At 39.5% G+C, this 19,478-nt stretch overlaps 1 protein-coding gene across 2 annotated transcripts in view; it reads left to right on the top strand.

Moving 5' to 3' along the window:
- Adk (adenosine kinase) overlaps positions 1-19,478 on the top strand; it is a 407,238-nt gene that overhangs the window by 320,651 nt on the left and 67,109 nt on the right. For both annotated transcript variants that reach the window (XM_006984766.3, XM_006984767.4), the window contains exon 8: positions 8,087-8,122. In XM_006984766.3, the coding sequence (XP_006984828.1) occupies positions 8,087-8,122 (36 nt within the window). The remainder of the gene's footprint in view (positions 1-8,086; positions 8,123-19,478) is intronic.

The raw sequence follows: 19,478 nt of genomic DNA, 5'->3' as shown, positions 1-19,478 counted from the left end.
AAAAGGTTGGTAGCTGAGTTACTTTTCATTAGGACATTAAGCAAATGCAGAAAAGCACAGAAACAGAAGAAAGGAAAAAAGATATGCAATAAGCAGCCAAGGAGGAGGTTTTCTAGGAAAGGGTGAAAAATAGGAAACTCTCAGACATCAGTAAAGTCCCATTTTCACCTATTAGATTATCCCAGAAGCTACATCTGGTTTTTATACACACACACACACACACACACACACACACACACACACACACCATGGCATGAACACCCACACTCACACCCATACATCATGCACACACGTGTCTACCTGCATTCACACTAGTAAGTTTTATCAGCCACAAATCTAGATGCCATCTTTAATACTTAATAGCTCTGTGTTCTTGGGTATACTTTAATCTTTTCAAACCTTTAAATTTCTGTCTGTAAAATGAAAGCCACTCTTCTTTTTAGGACCTCAGACAAAGGAAAAGGTTGGCATTTGTTGAGCAAATAAATGACATAAGCCTTTATGCTGAAGCTCATACTGTCCTATGAAATGAAATAAAATACCTCATGAGGTTTTTCCATAGGCTTTCCTCTCCTCATTCTTTTTAAACATTTGATTATCTTTATTTTGTGTGTACGAATGTTTGCCTGCACATATGTATGAGCACCATGTATGAGCCTGGTTCCTGCAAAGACCAGAAGAGAGTGTCCAGACCCCCAGGACTGGAGTTATAGACACTCATGAGCATAAACTGAACCCAGGTCCTCTAGTTAGTCCCCTTAGCCAAATCAATGAGCTTCAAGTTTCTTGAAAGACTGCCTATGTCTCAGAAAATTAATGAGGAGAGTGATCAAGGAAAGACACCCAACACAAACTATGGCCTCTACACTCATGCATGCACACGTGCGCATACTCACACTAACAAGTATGTTTACCACACACACACACCACATCACTTACACTGAGTAAAAACTTACATTGTTCTAACAGCCACTCTGTGCAGATAATCAGTCTTCAGTTGTGGTGAAGCTCCTACTTACCTCACTTTCCCTTTAGTTACCACCAGTAAGTGTGTTTAAAGGTAAAAACTCACCGCTCTTCCTCCTAAAGCTTTGCAATCAGCTAGTTAATAGACCATTCTGTGGAAGGGTTAAGTCTCACAAACTAAGCCCCATTCTTTGGTTTGTGTTCTGTCTCTTAAATATTTTTTTAGTTTCATTAATAGAGGCATAATTTATATACTGACTATCTAACTTTTATTATATACGTATTGGACAGAGGCCATGTCTGTCTTTATAGTTACACATTGGCCCACAGAGTTTCTGGCACTCAATAAATGTTAAATAATATTTCTATTCAGCATTCTGCAGACAGGAAGCATATGGTAATAAATGTCAGAGCACAGGTTGGAAATCTCCAAAAAGTTATACATTATATTCCTTGGAAAAGCCAGTTCAGACATTTTTGTGAATGAAATTTCTTTTAAAGAGCAGTTCCCAGGCTCAAATGTTACTTAACAATTTTCCAGCCTTCATTTTCTTATAAATTAAAACTTTTCCTTATTGGTAATAATAAAGTTTTTGAAGTGTTAGCACTAATGCAATCTCATATGAAAATGTATAAATGATTTTATGGATAGCATGAAGAAAAGGTAGTTCATAGTCTGACAAACAGCATAAGAAAGCATTTAGAAGTTTAAACAACATGTCTTTATATTCTGATGTATGTGATGTGAAAAAGAAGGGAACAACAGGTATTTCTTTGTCATTAAATTTCAGTATGACTTGGAGGTTCATCGCTGCCACAGCTGTTGCAGACCTCACAGTGGTGTTAGACTTTAACTCAATCTTTTTCTCACCTGGATATTCCAGCACTACTTAAAAATCTTAGTGTAGCCTCAGTAAGAGTACCATAGCCTAGAATAACATATGACATGGAAATTTAAAAAAAAAAAATTGTACAGGGTATTTCTCAGTTAGAAAGAAATGGTTAACCATACTGAGCTATCCAAGTGTTTTAAAAGCATGTATCTAAACTTTCTTACTCAATGATTGATCTTCTGAACACACTACTTTGAAGTTTTGGCACCTCTGATTAAGGGTCTGTCATAGGACTAATTAGAATTAACCCAGGTTCTGATCACCTTGCTGAGCTGTCAAGACGTAGATGCTCGCTGTGCATGTTGGCCATTTTCCTCACCATGAGGGTACTTCAAATATGGCAGCCTAGCAAGTTAGCGGTCAAAAGAGTAGAAAGAGTAGGCTAAGGAGAATGAACAAAACACTTTGGTCATTTATTAGAAGCAGGTTAACTAACTATAGCCCACACTCCAGGGAAGATTGTCCAAGGATCTGAGTACCAATCAGAGATAACCAAGTCATTGTAGAGGCTGCTACAACACATGATTTTTCAGGTAAGATAGGCGTATTCCGTGTCTTCTACTTTTTAAAAATTATCTAAGAGTTTGCATTCAGTAGGCAAAATAACTCTATAGTTTTATGTGAAGTGTTTCCATTTTTATTAAAATAAAATTGATTTTAACCCCAAATGAACAAAGTTTAGTTAATAAAGAAACTAATACACTGAGTGACTTGCTCCATCAGCTTTAAAACTGGAACTTCATGTCTTTTCCTTTAAGCCCTATACTCTTCCCATGTTGGCTATTACTGCAATGAAAGCCATCCCAAAAAAACAGACTATATAGAGAGGTCTGAATTTTCTGTTGTATAGAGAAGAATTTATATATACGTTCTAGTTAGAGAGAAAAACAGACAAGAGATGCCATCATGCCTTAGCTTCATCCATTTCACACTCTTTAGGACTTAGAGTGTCATGTTTTCATCTCATCATTTTAAGATCTGCAACAGCTGGAGCCCTCTATCCTAACAGATGCTCTTAGTCTAAATCTATGTTTAGGAGTAAATATTTTTCTGATAGCAAGGCAGACAATGTGAAAAGAAGCATTGGTCTGTGCCCTATTATCCTTGGTATCTTCCTGTGCTCTAACTCCAGGACTAGGGTATGGACCATGGAGATTGCCAGTGAGAGCCACACTACCAAACCCTTGAATCTTCTGCTGTCTCCTCACTTGGAACAGCAAAGCAGGGTGTTTCAGATGAGTGCACTGTGGTCTGGCTCCTAACCTGAATCTCCCTTATTGCTTCAGCCTAGACCCAGGAACCCTCATGTCTGAGATGCAGGACGTTAACAAGCAGATGGGAGCTTTAACTTGGGTCCATTGTCTTGAAGTACAACACAGAAAGTGGGGGGGGGGGTCAAAGTTAGGAGATATGGCAGTATTGTGGGTTAATAGTCATACTCATCTATGTAGAAAGAAAACCTTCCTATAATTAATAACTGAGTTTGGAAAATTCTAATGACTCCAGGCCAATATTCAGAAATTATATTTCTATAATAACTAGTTACAAATAATTGAAATGAGCATAAAACAAAAGTTTTAGTTATATCAATTTCATTAATTCTGCTTAATTTAAGTAAAAAAACTTGTGTACGTTAGACAAAATAAGAAGTTTTTTTCATCAGTTGATTATAAAAGGAACAGTTGTCTTTTGTGCACATAAACATCCCCTTGCTTTTCTCTTTTTCTGGATAATCTGAGGATTGTACTTTTTAAGTAATAGCTTGCTAATCCCTTTTAAAAGGCTCTTAATGTAATCATCCCAGTTTCATTAACTATAAATTCCAGCTTTGTTTTTAAAACCCCATTTCAAAATCCATATCTGGCACCTTCTGGTCAGCACACTTTCGCCTGGTGAAGCAGCAGGCCCACTGTGACGCCTAAGTGGCGTGGTGTAGACATGAGTAAGACTTTAATCATGTATCATCTTATTGACGACACTCATTCCAGGCAGGAAGAAATGACTCAGTTCCTGCAAAAGGCATATCATACGAGTTTCATTCGTTGTAAAGGAAAAATGCTGTGTGTTAGCATATTCAACAATGGAAGGATTCTGAAACTGTGACCTGTCTCTGAAAAGGCATGCTGGTGAAAGTTGTCAGTGGAAAGAAGCGTCCATGTGAGGTGCAGGCTGATGAGAATAGTCTTCCCAGGCCTGTTCAGTTCTGCTTGTGTTGCTTGCCATGCATGAATGGAAGTGCTACACTCTCGGGGGAGCAGGAGAGCCTCCCGAGCCGGTTGTTTATCTCCTTAATCCCTCCTCCTTTGTGATTTCTTATGTCAGATCTGAAATGGAAAGCCTGTAAATATAATGATTATCACATGGATAATCACCTGCATTAGGAACCGCCCTGCTTCTCTGTTCTAACCCTAGCTGTTCTCCACATGTCACAGCCACTCTGTGGTTGGATTTTAACCTGACTGCTTCATTAGATTTGTGAGACTCCGTTCGAGGCGCCCTGGGGCAGCACAGATGGGGACTTGCTTGTTTTCTTTTCTCACTTTTCCTGCAATGGCACTAGCAAGTCCTTTCCAATTTAGTGGGATCAGTTCACTTGGAATTACTCCTGATATTTGGGGCCCGCCTCACTTGTCTGCCCACCATCTATGCTCATTCTTTCTCCCCTGTTTTCTGACTCGCTGCCTTTTCTTTCTGCTCTTTCATGCAGTGAATCTGAGAGCAAAAATTCTACTTAAAATTCTTGCTGGGTCAAACTGTTCCCCTCTGTTGTTGTGTTTGTTTTGCTAAGGGGGAAAAATAAATCCTGTTCCATCATGGTATCCACAAACACCTTCAGATCAGAGGTTAGTGGTGACAGAGTCCACAGTGACATGAGACAGCTGCCTTCTCTAATGGTGTGACTTCGGGCACCAGTCCAAGATCAAAGGAAGGTGAGAGGAAGCCAGACGAGAAGATCATTTTAAGGAATAGAACAAGGACTTGGCTGTTCTGGTGATAGGGCACAGCTCAGCAAACCTGTGTGAAGAGGCACTAAGATAGAAAATTGAGTTGGCTTTTCCTAAGTATGTCCTTCCTCAGCCAGAAATGTGTTGGTGCTTGAAACTGTTTACATATGTGAAAATGTCCTCAGGCATGCCTTCCTTTAAAAATAATGATTTGAAGCTAAGCATGGTGGCACAGGCCTAAAGTCCTAACATTTGAGAGATGGAAGCAGGAAGAGAGACAGTTCAAAGCCAGCTTTGACTACATACTTAGGTTACATAGGAAGCCCCTGTCTAAAAGGAAAAAATATGCATATATACCAAGATACAGTTAATTTATTAATACCTGTGAAAAACGGGCATTATGAAGCAATATAGCCAGGCCTGGTGACACACATCTGTAATCTCAGCACTCAGAGACAAGAGGATTAGAGAGTTCAAGTCCAGCCTGAGGTACCTAAGAGCCTATTCCATACAAATAATATAACGGGTTTGGGATTTAACTTGGTGATGTGGCACTTACCTAGCAACCTGAGGCCCGGAGTTCAAATGCCAGCACTGTCTTTCCCATGGTTTAGCTGCATATGGACTTTCAGCCTTTCTGTCATATGCAGTTTTAACCCTTCACATTCCTTCGAATGACCCTGAAGCTCCCTCATCCCACCCTCTGTCCTGGAACCCACTGCTGCCCAGGCTGAGCTTGAAAAGTAGTCCGTAGGGGCTGAGGAGAGGGCTCACTGGTTAAGAATACGTGTTGTTCTCATAAAGGATTCAGGTATGCTTCCCAGGACCCACACACAGTAGCTCACAGCCGTTGGTAACTCCAGTTCCAGGGCATCTGATGTCCTCTTCTGACCTCTGCAGGCATCAGCAATGCACATGGTACAAATACTTACATGCAGGCCGAACACTCATATACATAAAACAAATAAGACTAAAATAGTAAGTATAGCAGTAGTTCTCAGCAGAGCTATTCAGTTGCATTATTCATCTAAAAACTCATGTAGTTAATTATGACAGCTTAGAAAACACTAGATTAATGTCTTTCCAACCTTATCCTTTGCCTTGATATCTCAGCCAACAAATGTTATTAACTGTGTCAAGGTTCTATTGTTTGTAAATTGAAAAGAGGGTAGCCCAGGGTTTGTATGTGTTGTGCCTGTCGTCATCGTCGTCATCGCTGTCAGCTGCGGCTCACTGGTCATCCTGATGTTTCTCTAGGAATGAACTGAGTTGTGTACTCAGCTTAAGAGTCCCTGCTAACCCGACTCTTCCACCTTAATCATGCGTTCTGACCTTTCCACGCCCGCAAAATTATGGGTTTTCTAAATCTCTGTTTTTAGCATAGTGGATCGTAAGTGCATGCATGTACTTCCTCGTTAGTATTTCCCTCAACATGGAGGAGCTCTCCACTTTTATTTTAAAGGCACTGACTGTACTTTCTGCCTTACATGGTTTGGTGCAGCCGTCGTTCGGGTTGAGTTGGATCTGCTCACTACTTGGGCTCAAATCCCATCCTTCTATTAATATCTCTTGGCAAAGATAATTTTGGAGGAATGTAAGTTAAGATGTAGAGACTCTTGACAGTTGTCTGCAATTTTTTTTCACTTTCAAGAGGGAAGTAGAAATGAAAAGTAACATTGCCTCCATTTTCTATCATTCCTAAAATTAAAATGTATGCACAAGCTAAACAGGAAAAGATTTGGTTACATTGATGTGGGTCGGTTTTTGGGTTTCAGGGGTTTGCTCTGTTTTGTCTTTCAGTAGCCTGTTAGAAAAGCATTAGACTATATCGTTTATGTTCATTAAATTGTGCCCATAAAATATTTAAAAGAATTTTGTGTATTAAAATTTTTAAACATTTTTAAGAGTTAACTTTTGTAGCCTCTTCTTAGACAAAAGCCAGGTGTAGTGGCCCGAACCTTTAATCCCAGCACTTGGGAAGCAGAAGCAGGTGGAGCTGTATGAATTTGTAGCTAGTCTTACATGCCTAACAGTTCCTGGCCAGCTGGTGCTATGTAGCAAGAACTTGTCTTAAAACAGGGGCTGGGGGTTATATAGAGTGGAAGTATTGCGCCCACATACCACATACATCTAGATTGCACAGTTGTCAGTATTTTGTCAAATTGGCTTCCCTTTGTTTCCCCCCCCCCCAAAAGTATTCCAAGTTACAAATTTTGTGACATTTTATCCCTAAATACTTTGGGGTCCAGCACTAGAAGTTAAAGACATTTTCCTTATCACACTGATCATTCCTAATTTCAAGCTAGTGATTCCTCCTGTTTTCTAATTCTCAATTTAATTTTGTTAAAGTGTCTTTCACAGCTGGTCTGTTTAAAATAGGACCCAGTTAAGGTCCATGTATTGGATCTGTTCATTTCCCTCCCCAGTTTATCTGAGGTTAACTTTAGTTAAAGAGACAAAACTTGTTGCCCTATAAATGTCCCATCTTACAGATTTGTTCATTGTCCTAATCACTGTCTCCTTTAATTTGTTCCTCTCTTTTTCTTGTGAGTACATATTACTGAACTAAAGTTTTGATTAATTGGTGTTAAGAATGCTAGGGCAGAATACTTCCTGGTTGACACCGTGAACTCCATTCTGTATCAAAACAAAATGCACAGAATGTTTGGCGATCCCACTACAGGTGATGTTAACGGAAGGATTGATCACAGGGTTAAAGTGATGACACCTTGTTCCCTTCCATCATAGAGTTACCCTTTGCTCCCTGTGACCAACAAGTAATCTGTACTGCTTTGAGTCTGTGTGAAGAACCAGTCCCCTGTCATCCTTCCATCTGATGACTTTAACGACCACTTGTGATCCGTCTCTATAAATTATTTTTTTTCAGTATCTGTACCTCTAGGAGCAGGCATTCTTGTCTCCAGAAGAGCTTTCTGAGAGGTACTGTTTTAATTAAAAATATAACCACCAGCATGGTCCTTGGGTATCAAATGATTGTCTCTCTTTGCTGAGGTCAGAACACCTGAACTCACTGTGGCAGCTACTGTAAAAACACACACTACATCTTCTGTATTCCGACTTGTGAAGTGTGTTGACATCATGTGGCCCATTGTTTTTCATGCCAAGACAAAAAGGAAATATTTTTAGAGCAAAAACAAAAATTAATCTATGTAAGTATATTGAGATAGTTGTGTAAAAAGAAGACTGGATGAGTATCACAATGAATTATTTCTTCATTATCTAGCACTTTATAATTAACTGTTCTTTATTTTTTTTTTCCAGGAAGCTGCCACTTTTGCTAGAGAGCAAGGCTTTGAGGTGAGTTAACCCACAATTGCACACTAAACAGATCCTAAAGGTTTTTTCTAGCTGATAATGAAGTTCTTTTGGACAGTGATTGATGTGCTATTATACTCTCAGAGCCTCGCTGCAGTTGCCATGGAAACTTGGCAGTCGTCATGGTTTCTTTGTTCTGCCAGCACAGTGTTATGACGCACTCTGCTAGGTCTGCACCCAACATCGCCTACAGATGTTATTTATTGAATTTTGAAAAGCCTCTTGGGAAGCCGAGAGGTTGGGCACAGTTTCAAGCTGCCTCTGCAGATATGGGGCCTGTCAGTTTGCTCGGTTAAAAAGATACCTCATTAGCTGCATTACATTTCATAAGAATTCAGTGCTGAAGCAGTGGTGGGGTGAGACAGAGTAGTGAGCTATAATGTCACTTAAGTAAGTTCAACCCTATCACATGCAGATTATCATTATGCAAATTAATTTCCAAAGGTTGTACTTAACAGTTGTTAGGGACTGATTAATTTAATCCTGCTTATGAACTTCCTGTTTGAAACTTGTCTCCCTCTCATCTTTTTAAAAATAGCGTAGACTATGTTTTATTTTTCTGAAAAAAAATATTGATAATTGGCCTTAATTTTCTGGTCTTGATTCTGTTTTCCTAATAGAAGGGTGATCTTGTCAAGATTCAAAACTCCGTGTGGTTATTGTTGGCAAAATCAAGCTACAGTCAAGACCATGTTTTTGTCTGCGTAATATCTATCTTCTAATTGACTGTTAGAAAACACTAACTTCAGTACGAACCCAGGTTAATTGACAGATAATTAACTTGAGCTTATGAGTCTTTTATGGCTGATATTGAGCCAGAACTATGTTAGATGTTCTGTTTTATACATCAACTTGCAATATGATATAACTACAGTAACTTTAAAATTATATTTATTTATTTAGGAGGAGGGCACATGCTTGCCACAGTGTATGTGTGGAACTCTGAGGAGAACTTGCTGGAGTCAGTTCTGTTCTTCCACCCTGTTGGACTGGGGATTGAACTCTGGTCATCCAGTTTGGCAGCAAGCACCTTTACCAACCGAGCCATCTCACCCATGTAACTTTAGAAATTTAATGTGACTGGAGCTAAGATTCAGGACCTCTGCCCTGATTTGCATACTCAGTATTGTCTATCACGTACAGAAGCTGTGAGCATTGATTGAACAGTACCAGTAAGCTTTAAGCCCCTTACAGAAAGTTGAATTTGTGATACAACTTATTTAAATTACTAAAAGCAGATCCATCATTAAGGAACAAAATAATACACATGCATAGTATCTGTGTCAGAGAACGTATAGAACCAGAAACACCTCCTCTTCTTCGAGAAAGAAAATGAGCATGTCTCTAAGAATTCTCTCAAGATCATTTGAAAGCATAAGGAAATTACATAATAGTTGACTTCTTAGAAGTTTGCTTTTGTTATTTTATGTTGGGCTAGAGAGAGAGCACTCATGTACACATATACACACTTAAAACAACTGTTTTATTGTGAGTGTGTGTGTGTGTGTGTGTGTGTGTGTGTGTGTGTGTGTTTTCAGTCATTTTTAAAGTTTGAGTGACAAGCATGGCTAGGTGCACTCCTTTAATCCCTATACTCTAGAGTCAGAGGCAAGCCGGTCTCTGTGAGTTCAAAGCCAGCCAGGGCTGCATAGTGATACCCTATCTCAAATTACAAATAAAGTTTTACCTATGCTAAGTTTTTATACTAAAAGCTAATATTCTCAAATATTACAAATCAAATGCTTCATAGATAAGAGGTTTTAGAATATAAATTTGTCCCTGTCATTTAGTTGTGTTATCATTAAACAAAACTACTTGGGTTCTATGATTAGTTTCACAGAAACTTAGACATTTAACATGCATATAGCAAACTATCTCAGTTCTGTAGTGCGTATGTGATGATTTATTTGGTTCAGTAAAGCCTGATACAGATTTTGTTCTTTCCTTGAGCTCTTTGCTCTGCGGCTACCTGGTTTATATTCAATCTTAGCAACAAACTGCTTTCTTTATTTCCTGCTAACCAGCACTGTATTAACCTTTCATTAGTTCCTAGTTACTGATTTAGAAATTGTTTCCCTTTGTCATATGTCTGCCATAATGGATTAGAGCATATAAGCAAAGTGATGATTATCATAATCACATCCCCTATTACCTCCTGACATACCAAAACAGCTCTGCCAGTGATGTTGACAGTGGTGTGTTAGAGTTGATAAACCGCATAGTGTCTGGTGCCTGCATGGATTCCCAAAAATCATTAGAGGCATTGCAGAATACATAGAAGCCATATATAGACTAGCCTTAAGTCAGCATTGTTAACAAAACTACAATCCAGGTGGGGAATGCCATCTGAGAAATCCCATGATTTTATAATGTCATTAAAGTTCTCTTAATTCATTAGAGAAAAATAGGAAAGCATGGGTGTAGAGTGTAGTACTCTTGAATAAAACAAGTGTAAATCACTTTATCTTTAACAGTTTTCTGTCTATGGAAGTGTTCTGATGTTCTCAAGTCTAGTGTAAGAAACTAGACAAAAATCTGTATGTTGTCACTCCCAACTTTAATATTGGCTCTGAATTTGGAGCCAAGCTATAAAAAAAAAAAAAAAAAAAAAAAAAAGAGGTAGAATAACTGAAAGAAGGGGATGGTAAGCATCTTTCCTTCCTACCAGCCCCCCTCCCTGCCCTCCCTTATTTTCTGTTATTAATCCCAATCCTTTCTCAAAACCACTGAGTGTTGCCATCAGTGATCTGACTGCTGACAGGCCAGCCCGACGCCTCTAAAAATAACCTGTGTTTATTCATCAGGAAAGACCCTCAGCAGCATTGTTTATGGCGCCCTAGTGGGTTTCTCTGCAAATTCTAGATAATCTTTATTTTTTCAAAAACATCTTTAATCTTTAAAATGAATGGGCATTTTTTTTTTTAGTGAGAAGCAGCAGCTTAGGAGGGCACTGGAGAAGGAGATAAAAGCTGGAGCTAGGCAGAGCACAAGGTAGGCTCTTTCTATATAGGTGATAGAAAATTGCATAGTGCCCGATTTAAATGACAGTCCTGCTAAGAATTTAAAATGACAATTCTTGGTAAAGAGTTCTGTGAAGCCTTTTATTATTCTGGAAAAACAGCTCATAGTGCAATGTGTTGTTAAATCTTCCTTATCTTGAGTTGAACTTAGTTAAAGGTTTGCATTTTTAGAACCTAAATAAAAACAAGGTACTTAAAAGCATGCTTCATTATGGAGCCTTTTAAAAACTGTCATAAATTGATGTAAATTAAATAGAATGAAGAAAATACCTCCAAAACCTAGATTTAGTTATTCTCTGTATTTCTGTTGTCTCTGCAGACCGAATATGTGCCAAATTCTGAAAGGAATTCAAATCTATTGAGTCATTTATTCAACATTACTTCAAGAAAAAATGTTCCTTTTCTTGTTGCTGTCTAAGGTATAATACTCTGTCCATTGAAGGACAAGGTGATCTCACTCCCTTTCCTTCTTCCCTCAGCCCCTTACAACCCAGAACATCTTAGAATTCCAGCCTCTCTGACCAGTGAGGACTCAATCATCTTATAACACTCAACGACCAAAGTATAGAATTGTGTGATCCAATAGCCATACTTGGCTGCTCAAATTAAGATTGTTTAATATTAAATAAAATTTATTTTAAATTTTAATTTAAATAAATTTAGGTAGTACCAACTACCCTGAATGTTGAGGCAGGAGGATTGCTTGAGCCCGTAGGTTTGAGACTAGTCTATACAGCACAGTGAAATTCTGTCTCAAACAATAAAATGCAGCCTCTGTTGTCCTACACACATTTCTAGATTTCTATAGCCTGTATGAATGATTGACTGCTTTATTAGATGGTGCAGATACTGAACATATACAGTATCTCAAAAAGTTTCATTAATCAGCACTGAGGAGAAATCTACAAAACATGTTCAGGAAGTAATGGTTCCCAAAGAAATCTCTAAGATGATTCTTAGGTTCCTGTGTTCTTTACAAATTTTAGGATGGCAGTGAACCGTCACAGTTTCTGAAAATAAGTTGTAAGTCAGGTCCTGCTAGCTAGGAGAATATGCCCATGCTTTCTGAGGGGTCTGGGCCCCAAAGAGGACAATTTTAGTAGTAGTTTTACCATGTAGTTTTCTAGTGGTGTTCATTCAGTGTTTCATTAAAAGTATTTACTGAGCACTTTTGATATTCGTGATGCCACCTACAGACCAAAAAAGAAAAAAAGGAAAGGAAAAGAAATGACCCAACGAGTCCAGAGTTCAATTCCTCAGAACCCAGGAAAAGGTGGAAGGAAAGAACCAGTTCTTCGGGACTGTCCTCTGAGCCCAATGCGTGTACCGTACCAGACATGCCCCTCCCAATAGTAATAAAAATTTTAAGGAAGGAAAAGAAAGCTAAACTCTGACAAACAGAGCTGTCTACCAATGATGGGGGGGTAGGTAGTTAATCAGTCAAACAAGGAGACACATCTCAAACAGAGGAAGCAAGTACAAAGGCCGCCCAACAGAAAGAACACGGTGGACTGTGCATCCCACAAGACACTGTCTCTGGGCTGGGTTGAGTGAGGAGGGTATCCTGAGACCTGACTGCAGATTGAACGCCATAATCTTACAGAGATTCTGTTTAGAAGAAAAAACAGAAAACAGGTTAGTTAAGTGAGCTGTGTGTGGGAATGCCACAGCCGGGAGAGATTGGGACAAGGTGTTCGAACATCTGTGTCACCTGCTCGGGAAAAGCGGAGTGAAGAAAATGTGTTCTTGACAAGGAGAAATTGTTCACCCGTTTATTGGGTGGCACATACTGCAGTGCAGGTGTGACGTTCGGAGGACGACTTGGGGAAATTGTTCTCTCCTTCCACCACTTCGGCCCCAGGTATCAAACCTAGGTCATCTGACTTGGCAGCAAGCGTCTTTACCCACCAAACCATTTTGCTGGTCCAAGAAAAGAGAGTCTTGAATTTGGAAGATAATACTACACTAACCAGTGCTGATAAAACCACAGTTTTGCATTTAATAAAATGCTTCAGTCTCTACAATCTTTTCCAATATGTCACTGATACATTTAATACTTCCCAAAACCTTGAGAGGTAGATACTCAGTTCAACAGATGAAATCCAGGCCATATGACCTGTTCCAGTTCACACAGCTCACACATACTGCCAGCATAACCAGAGCTTAACTCTCCCAGTCTGGTATTCTTTATTACAAACCACATTTTTTCTCTGTCATGTTCTAGCATATTGGAAGAAAAGTTGAACTTCAGAATGGCCTTGAAGAATGGGGAATGTCTAAACATTTAAACATTGGAATTTATGGTGTAAAATACAACTAAGAAAAAGCACATTTAAATAAAGATCAGGATTAACTTGTGAATGTGCAGAAAAATGGCTGAGGAAGAGCAATCTAGACTTCTGTGATAATAGCAAAAAGCACGTCCCAGGGTTCCTAGAAGCAACATAGTCTGTGGGGAGCCTGGAAATGGTGGTTGTGGACACTGTGATTCCTAGAGGCCGGTCTGGGGACCGTCATCCTGACTGCATGGTGTTAATAACCCTAGTCAGCCAACTTCATGTCTGTGAGTCAGTTTCTTCGTCTGCAAGATGAAATGTGCTAATAGACCTACTGCTTGGGGTAGGAAAGGCCAGGTGAATATTTTAGAGACATATACATGGCCGATAAGATAGAGGAAATTGTGATATCTGCTGTATGGAGAAATTAAAATTAGAGATCACTCACTTGAGAGCCCTGTAAGGCCTCACAACTCCACTCTGTGAACTTTGGTCTCTTGCTCCATCCCCTTGTTGTCTTTTTCCTCCTGAGTAGACACTGTACATGAGTTTTCAGTACTCAGTAGTTTTGAGGCCCTTCCTAGGGATTATTGGAGAATCTTATGGAATTGGAAGTTTTAGGCAGAATTAAAATGAGAGTCATTAAGAGGAATAAAATTAGTATTGCATTAGCATACAATAAACACATTAAGCTCTTTCAACTTTCCTTATCTGCTTTCATCTCCACAACTTTTCTGTCTTTGTTTTTGGTTTATTTTTATTTTAAGTGTATGGTGCTTTGCTTGTATGGATCTTAGTGCACCACGTGTGTCCCTACTGCCTGCAGAGGCCAAGGGGGCTTTGGATCGCCTCGAACTGGAGGTACAGGCAGTTGTGAGCAGCTCCATGCTGCTGTTGGAAACCAAACCTGAGTTCTCCGCCAGACCCCTGGGCCAACTCTCCAGCTCTGCCTTCTTTCTTTTTTGAAACAGGATCGCATTCCTGATAGTACAGGCTAGCCTTACATTCACTCTGGATTCCTGACTGACCAAGAATTCATGAAGGGTCCTCCTTGCTCGCCCTCTGTATCCTAAGATTATAGGAGTGACCGTGGGACAGCAACTGGCTGTCCTCAAACTCAGGGCCCTTCTGCCACGTTTTCCCTAGTGCTAGAATTAAGGCATACACCACCATGCCTAACTTCACCTTTTCATGGTAAAATAACTTTAGTTTTTAAAATTTTGCAAAAACAGGGCTGGACAGATGGCTCAGTGGTTAAGAACACTGGCTGTTCTTCCAGAGGTCCTGAGTTCAATTCCCAGCAACCACATGGTGGCTCACAACCATCCGTAATGAGATCTGGTGCCCTCTTCTGGCCTGCAAGGACACATGCATACATTACACTATATATATAATAAATAAGTAATTTTTTAAAAAAGGAAGAAATTTGCAAGAACAGAACAGAATCCCCACATAACATTTCACCTTCCTTCCCCTACTGTTAATATCTCTTTTTTTTTTTTATGTATGTGCATTGGTGTTTTGCCTGCATGTATGTCTGTGAGAGGGTGTCAGTACCCTGGAAGAGTTAAGTTATGAGCTGCCATGTGGTTGCTGGGAATTTAACCCAGGTCCTCTGGGAGAATAGCCAGTGCTCTTAACCACTGAGCCATCTCTCCAGCCCTAATGTTAACATCTTTTTTTGGGTGGGGGGAGGGTTCGAGACAGGGTTTCTCTGTGTAACTTTGTGCCTTTCCTGGAACTTACTCTGTAGCTCAGGCTGGCCTTAAACTCACAAAGATCCGCCTACCTCTGCCTCCTGAGTGCTGGGATTAAAGGCATGTGCCACCACTGCTTGGCTTCTGTTAACATTTTTTTTTTTTTTTTTTTTTTTTTTTTTGGTTTTTTCAAGACAGGGTTTCTCTGTGTAGCTTTGTGCCTTTCCTGGAACTCACTTGGTAGCCCAGGCTGGCCTCGAACTCACAGATATCCGCCTGCCTCTGCCTCCCGAGTGCTGGGATTAAAGGTGTGCACCACCACCGCCCGGCCTGTTAACATCTTAAATAACCAAAGTTTAATGGCCAAAATCAGAAAATTAACATACACCCAGTACAAAACAAAAACAGGATAGATTTTCTGATCTTGCTAGTGATTTCTCTTGTTTTCTTTAGATTTGTGTGGACTATCCATACGTGCATAGAGAGTTCAGAGAACAACTTTGGGAAGTTATTTCTTTCCCTCCACCTTGTGGGTTCTGAAGATTGAGCTCCTTAGGCTTGGCAACAAGCACCCTTAGCTGCCTCAGGCTGGTTTTTTCATTTTCATGTTCCAGAATCTAACATGGGATCCCACATTACATTTGTGTCATGGATTGTTAGCAGCTTCCAGTCCATGACAGTTTTTCAGTCCTTCCTCGATACTTCAGAAGTCCTGGTCTTTCATTCTGTAGAATGTCCCTCTCTCTATTTGAGTGTGTCTGGTGTTGAGTGGGTTGACGCTGTACATTTTTAACAGGAAAACCACAGAAGTGATGTGCTCTTCTCAGAGTATCATATCAGGGAGGTTAAATGATGTCACAAAGTCTTATTGCTGGTGATGTTAACCTTGATCACTGGGCTAAGGTGGTATCGATTGGTTTATCCTTTATAACTTACTCCTTCCCATTACAGTGGAAAATAATGTAGAGGAGAGTTTTGAGGACTATAGCAATATCCTCTTTTGTCCAGGAAGTTTAGTATCAATTGATTATTAGTTAAAGCGATGTTTATCAATTCTCTCCACTATAAAATTACTGTTTTTTCCTTTTCTGGTAAGTATCATAAAGGGAGATTTGAACCCAGGACTTGGTCATGCCAAACATGCACTCTACCACTGAGTTACACCCCCAGCTCCAATATCTTTTAGTAGAGTATTTCCTTGGTTTTTGTCAGTAAATAGAGTCTTAGAGATGTTTATGAACCTATTCAAGGTTATCAGTAAGTCTAGGTTTGCTATATTCTAAAGTCTTTGTAATTGCATCTTTCTGCTAGGATACGTGATCCTGCGTATGAGGGAGAAGGACCTAAGGAGATGAAGAGGGGGAATACTGTGGACTTACAATCTATAGTGTTGTGAAGATAAAAATTGAGGTTTTGAGAAAGGATTTACACTACATGAAAAGCATTTCTTACAAGCAAGCAGTTGCTCCTGAATACATAGTAAGATACTTGGATTAGGTGCATACTAACAGTGATCCTAGAGTGAGCAATAAAAAGATTTTATGTGAACTGTGGATGTGGATACAATCAAAATAAAGCTTGCATAAATCTAGAAAAGTTTCTGGTTTGTATTTGAAAAGTTTATTTCAATCTTGAATTGCCACTTTTATGAGATTAAATTTGAGACATTAGTTTTTTTTTTATTAAATTACCAAACTCGGACAGTAAACTGTGTCTTCCCAAAGAGTTGGTAAAAAAGAAACCATGGACTCTTAACATTAATTTATTCTTCACAGGGCTGGAGAGATGGCTCAGGGGTTAAGAACACTGACTGCTCCTCCAGAGGACTTGAGTTCAATTCCCAACACCCACATGGTAGCTCACAACTGTCTGTAACTCCAAGATCTGATATCCTCACACAGGCACACATGCAGGCAAAACACCAATGCAAATAAAATAAAAATAAATAAATTCTGAAAAATTATTCTTTATACCATTTTGAAAACGTTGGTTTAAAAATAATTTTTTTTTACTTGTGTCCAATGGCATGTACCTGGAGTCTCAGCTACTCTGGAGGCTGAAATAAGATGATAACTCAGATCTAGGAGTTTAGACCAGTTTGGGCAGTGTAGCAAGAAACTCAACTCAAAAAATGAAAAAAAAAAAAAACAAGGCAAGGTGACTCTGGGCATTACTGCCAATCTGAGCCTGATGCCCACAGCCTGCATGGTAAGAAAGAACCGACCCCTTCAAGTTGTTCTCTGACCTCCACATGCACACAAAATAAAATAAGTAAGTATTCCTAATTGATTTTTTAAAAACACATATAATGGCCGGGCGGTGGTGGCGCACGCCTTTAATCCCAGCACTCGGGAGGCAGAGCCAGGCGGATCTCTGTGAGTTCGAGGCCAGCCTGGGCTACCAAGTGAGTTCCAGGAAAGGCGCAAAGCTACACAGAGAAACCTTGTCTCAAAAAACAAAACAAACAAACAAAAAAAAACATGTAATGCATAAGACTCTGTTCTCAGTATACCTCTGCCTTTTATTAAATATGAACTATATATAGTCAAAGAAATCCTTTAGTAGTAATATATATTTGTACTAAGGAGATTGGCTTAATATAGATGAGTCAGTCTAATGAATGTGCATTGTTTAACAGAATGAAAACATTGATTGTTACTATATGGCATTTTGGGTCTTTTTAGCTGTTATTAACTATTTCTAATAGTCTATCTCCAAAATTTTAAGGAATTTCTTTATTTTTCTTCTTTCTTTCTTTTTTCTTGTCTGAGAACAGGAATAACAACTTTATTATAGTACAAGGGTCGAGATAGATGGGAAAGTATGATGTAGCAGCAGGTGGTAACTGCTCTGATTAGTGCCATGTGCCCATTCTGGTGGCCATGAATGAGCCAGCAGGGCCTCCGTTGTACGTCATGTCTCCCCAGTGCCGCCCGTCAGTACTTACTTTCTTATCAGAGATCAGGCTTCTTCTCTTTTAAAATAAGCAACGAAAAAATGATAACCCAAGCTAGTTTCAAACTCATTATCCTGCCTCCACTTCCCAAGCGCTACGATTAAAGGCATGCCATCATGCCTGGCTGCCAGACTTTCTTCTTACATATCAATGTTTTTGCGTTGTCTGTAACTGTTACATATAACTGTAACTTATGACTCCTGCTTTGCTTACCTAAGTCTCCCTCTTTTTTATGTAATTTTTTTTCTTCCTATATATACTACATTTAGAGAGTTAAACATTTCCCCTTTGGCTTGTGTCTCTTTCTCCTTAAACGTGTGAAACTTTGCACAGTGATAAAGCCAACTGCCTGAAATGTCCAATCCATGGCCAGCATTAGAAGTGCATCCAGTGAAAGTCCTGGATTTTCTCTAAGATGGCCAGAAAGATGAACAAGGGGTGTAGCTCAGTCAGTATAGAGTTTGCTTAGATTGAGTGAGGCCATGGGTTCCATTCCAGCACCACATAAACTGGGCAAGTAATACAGGCCTGCATCCCGAGCAATCACCTGAGAGGTGAAGGCGGGAGAACAGGAGTTCAAAACCCACTTCGGCTATATATAGAGTTTGAGGCCACCCTTGGTGTATGAAACCCTGTCTCAAAAGCACATAATTAATTGATAATAAAATGGTTGAAAACATGGCTTTTAAAACTAATGCCTCTTTTTTCATTTCATCTTTCTTTTTTTCCTTTTGTCTTTCTTCTTTTTTCCTCCTTCCTTCCTCTCTGTATCTCTTAGATAGTCCAAGCTGGCATTGAACTTGCTGTCCTGCCTCAACTTCCAGGGTGCTAGTATTACAAAGTGTGGGTTTCTATACCTGGCTCCATAATGTTGCATTTCAAGTTAAAGTGTTTACCATCGTGTTTTATATCTGTATGATATAAAAATCTGTGCGTGTGTGTGTATATATAATATATATTATATATATCTGTATGATAGTGTTTTATATCTGTATGATATGAAAAACAGCATCTGAGCCAGGTGTAGTGGCGCACACCTTCAATCCCAGCACTTTGGAGGCAGAGGCAGGCGGATCTCTGTGAGTTGGAGGCCAGCCTGGTCTACATAGTAAGTTACAGGACATCCAGGGCTACATGGAGGGCCCCTGTCTTGAGAGAGAAGGGAGGTGGGAAGAAGAAAATTAGCATCAAGGTTTTGAGAAATAGCTTGTTTTTTGTTGGGTATTGTTTGTTTGTTTATCTTTTTTTTTTTTTTTTTTTTTCTTAGACAGGGTTTTTCTGTGTAGCTTTGAATCCTGTCCTGGCTCTCACTCTGTAGCCCAAGCTGGCCTCAGATTCACAGAAATCTGCCTGCCTCTGCCTCCTGAGTGCTGGGATTAAAGGCGTGCG

This window comes from Peromyscus maniculatus, chromosome 9 (assembly GCF_049852395.1).
Source record: "Peromyscus maniculatus bairdii isolate BWxNUB_F1_BW_parent chromosome 9, HU_Pman_BW_mat_3.1, whole genome shotgun sequence".
In the NCBI taxonomy this organism is placed as follows: domain Eukaryota; kingdom Metazoa; phylum Chordata; class Mammalia; order Rodentia; family Cricetidae; genus Peromyscus; species Peromyscus maniculatus.
The sequence above is the reverse complement of the archived record's forward strand: the minus strand, read 5'-3'. Positions and strand labels throughout refer to the sequence as shown.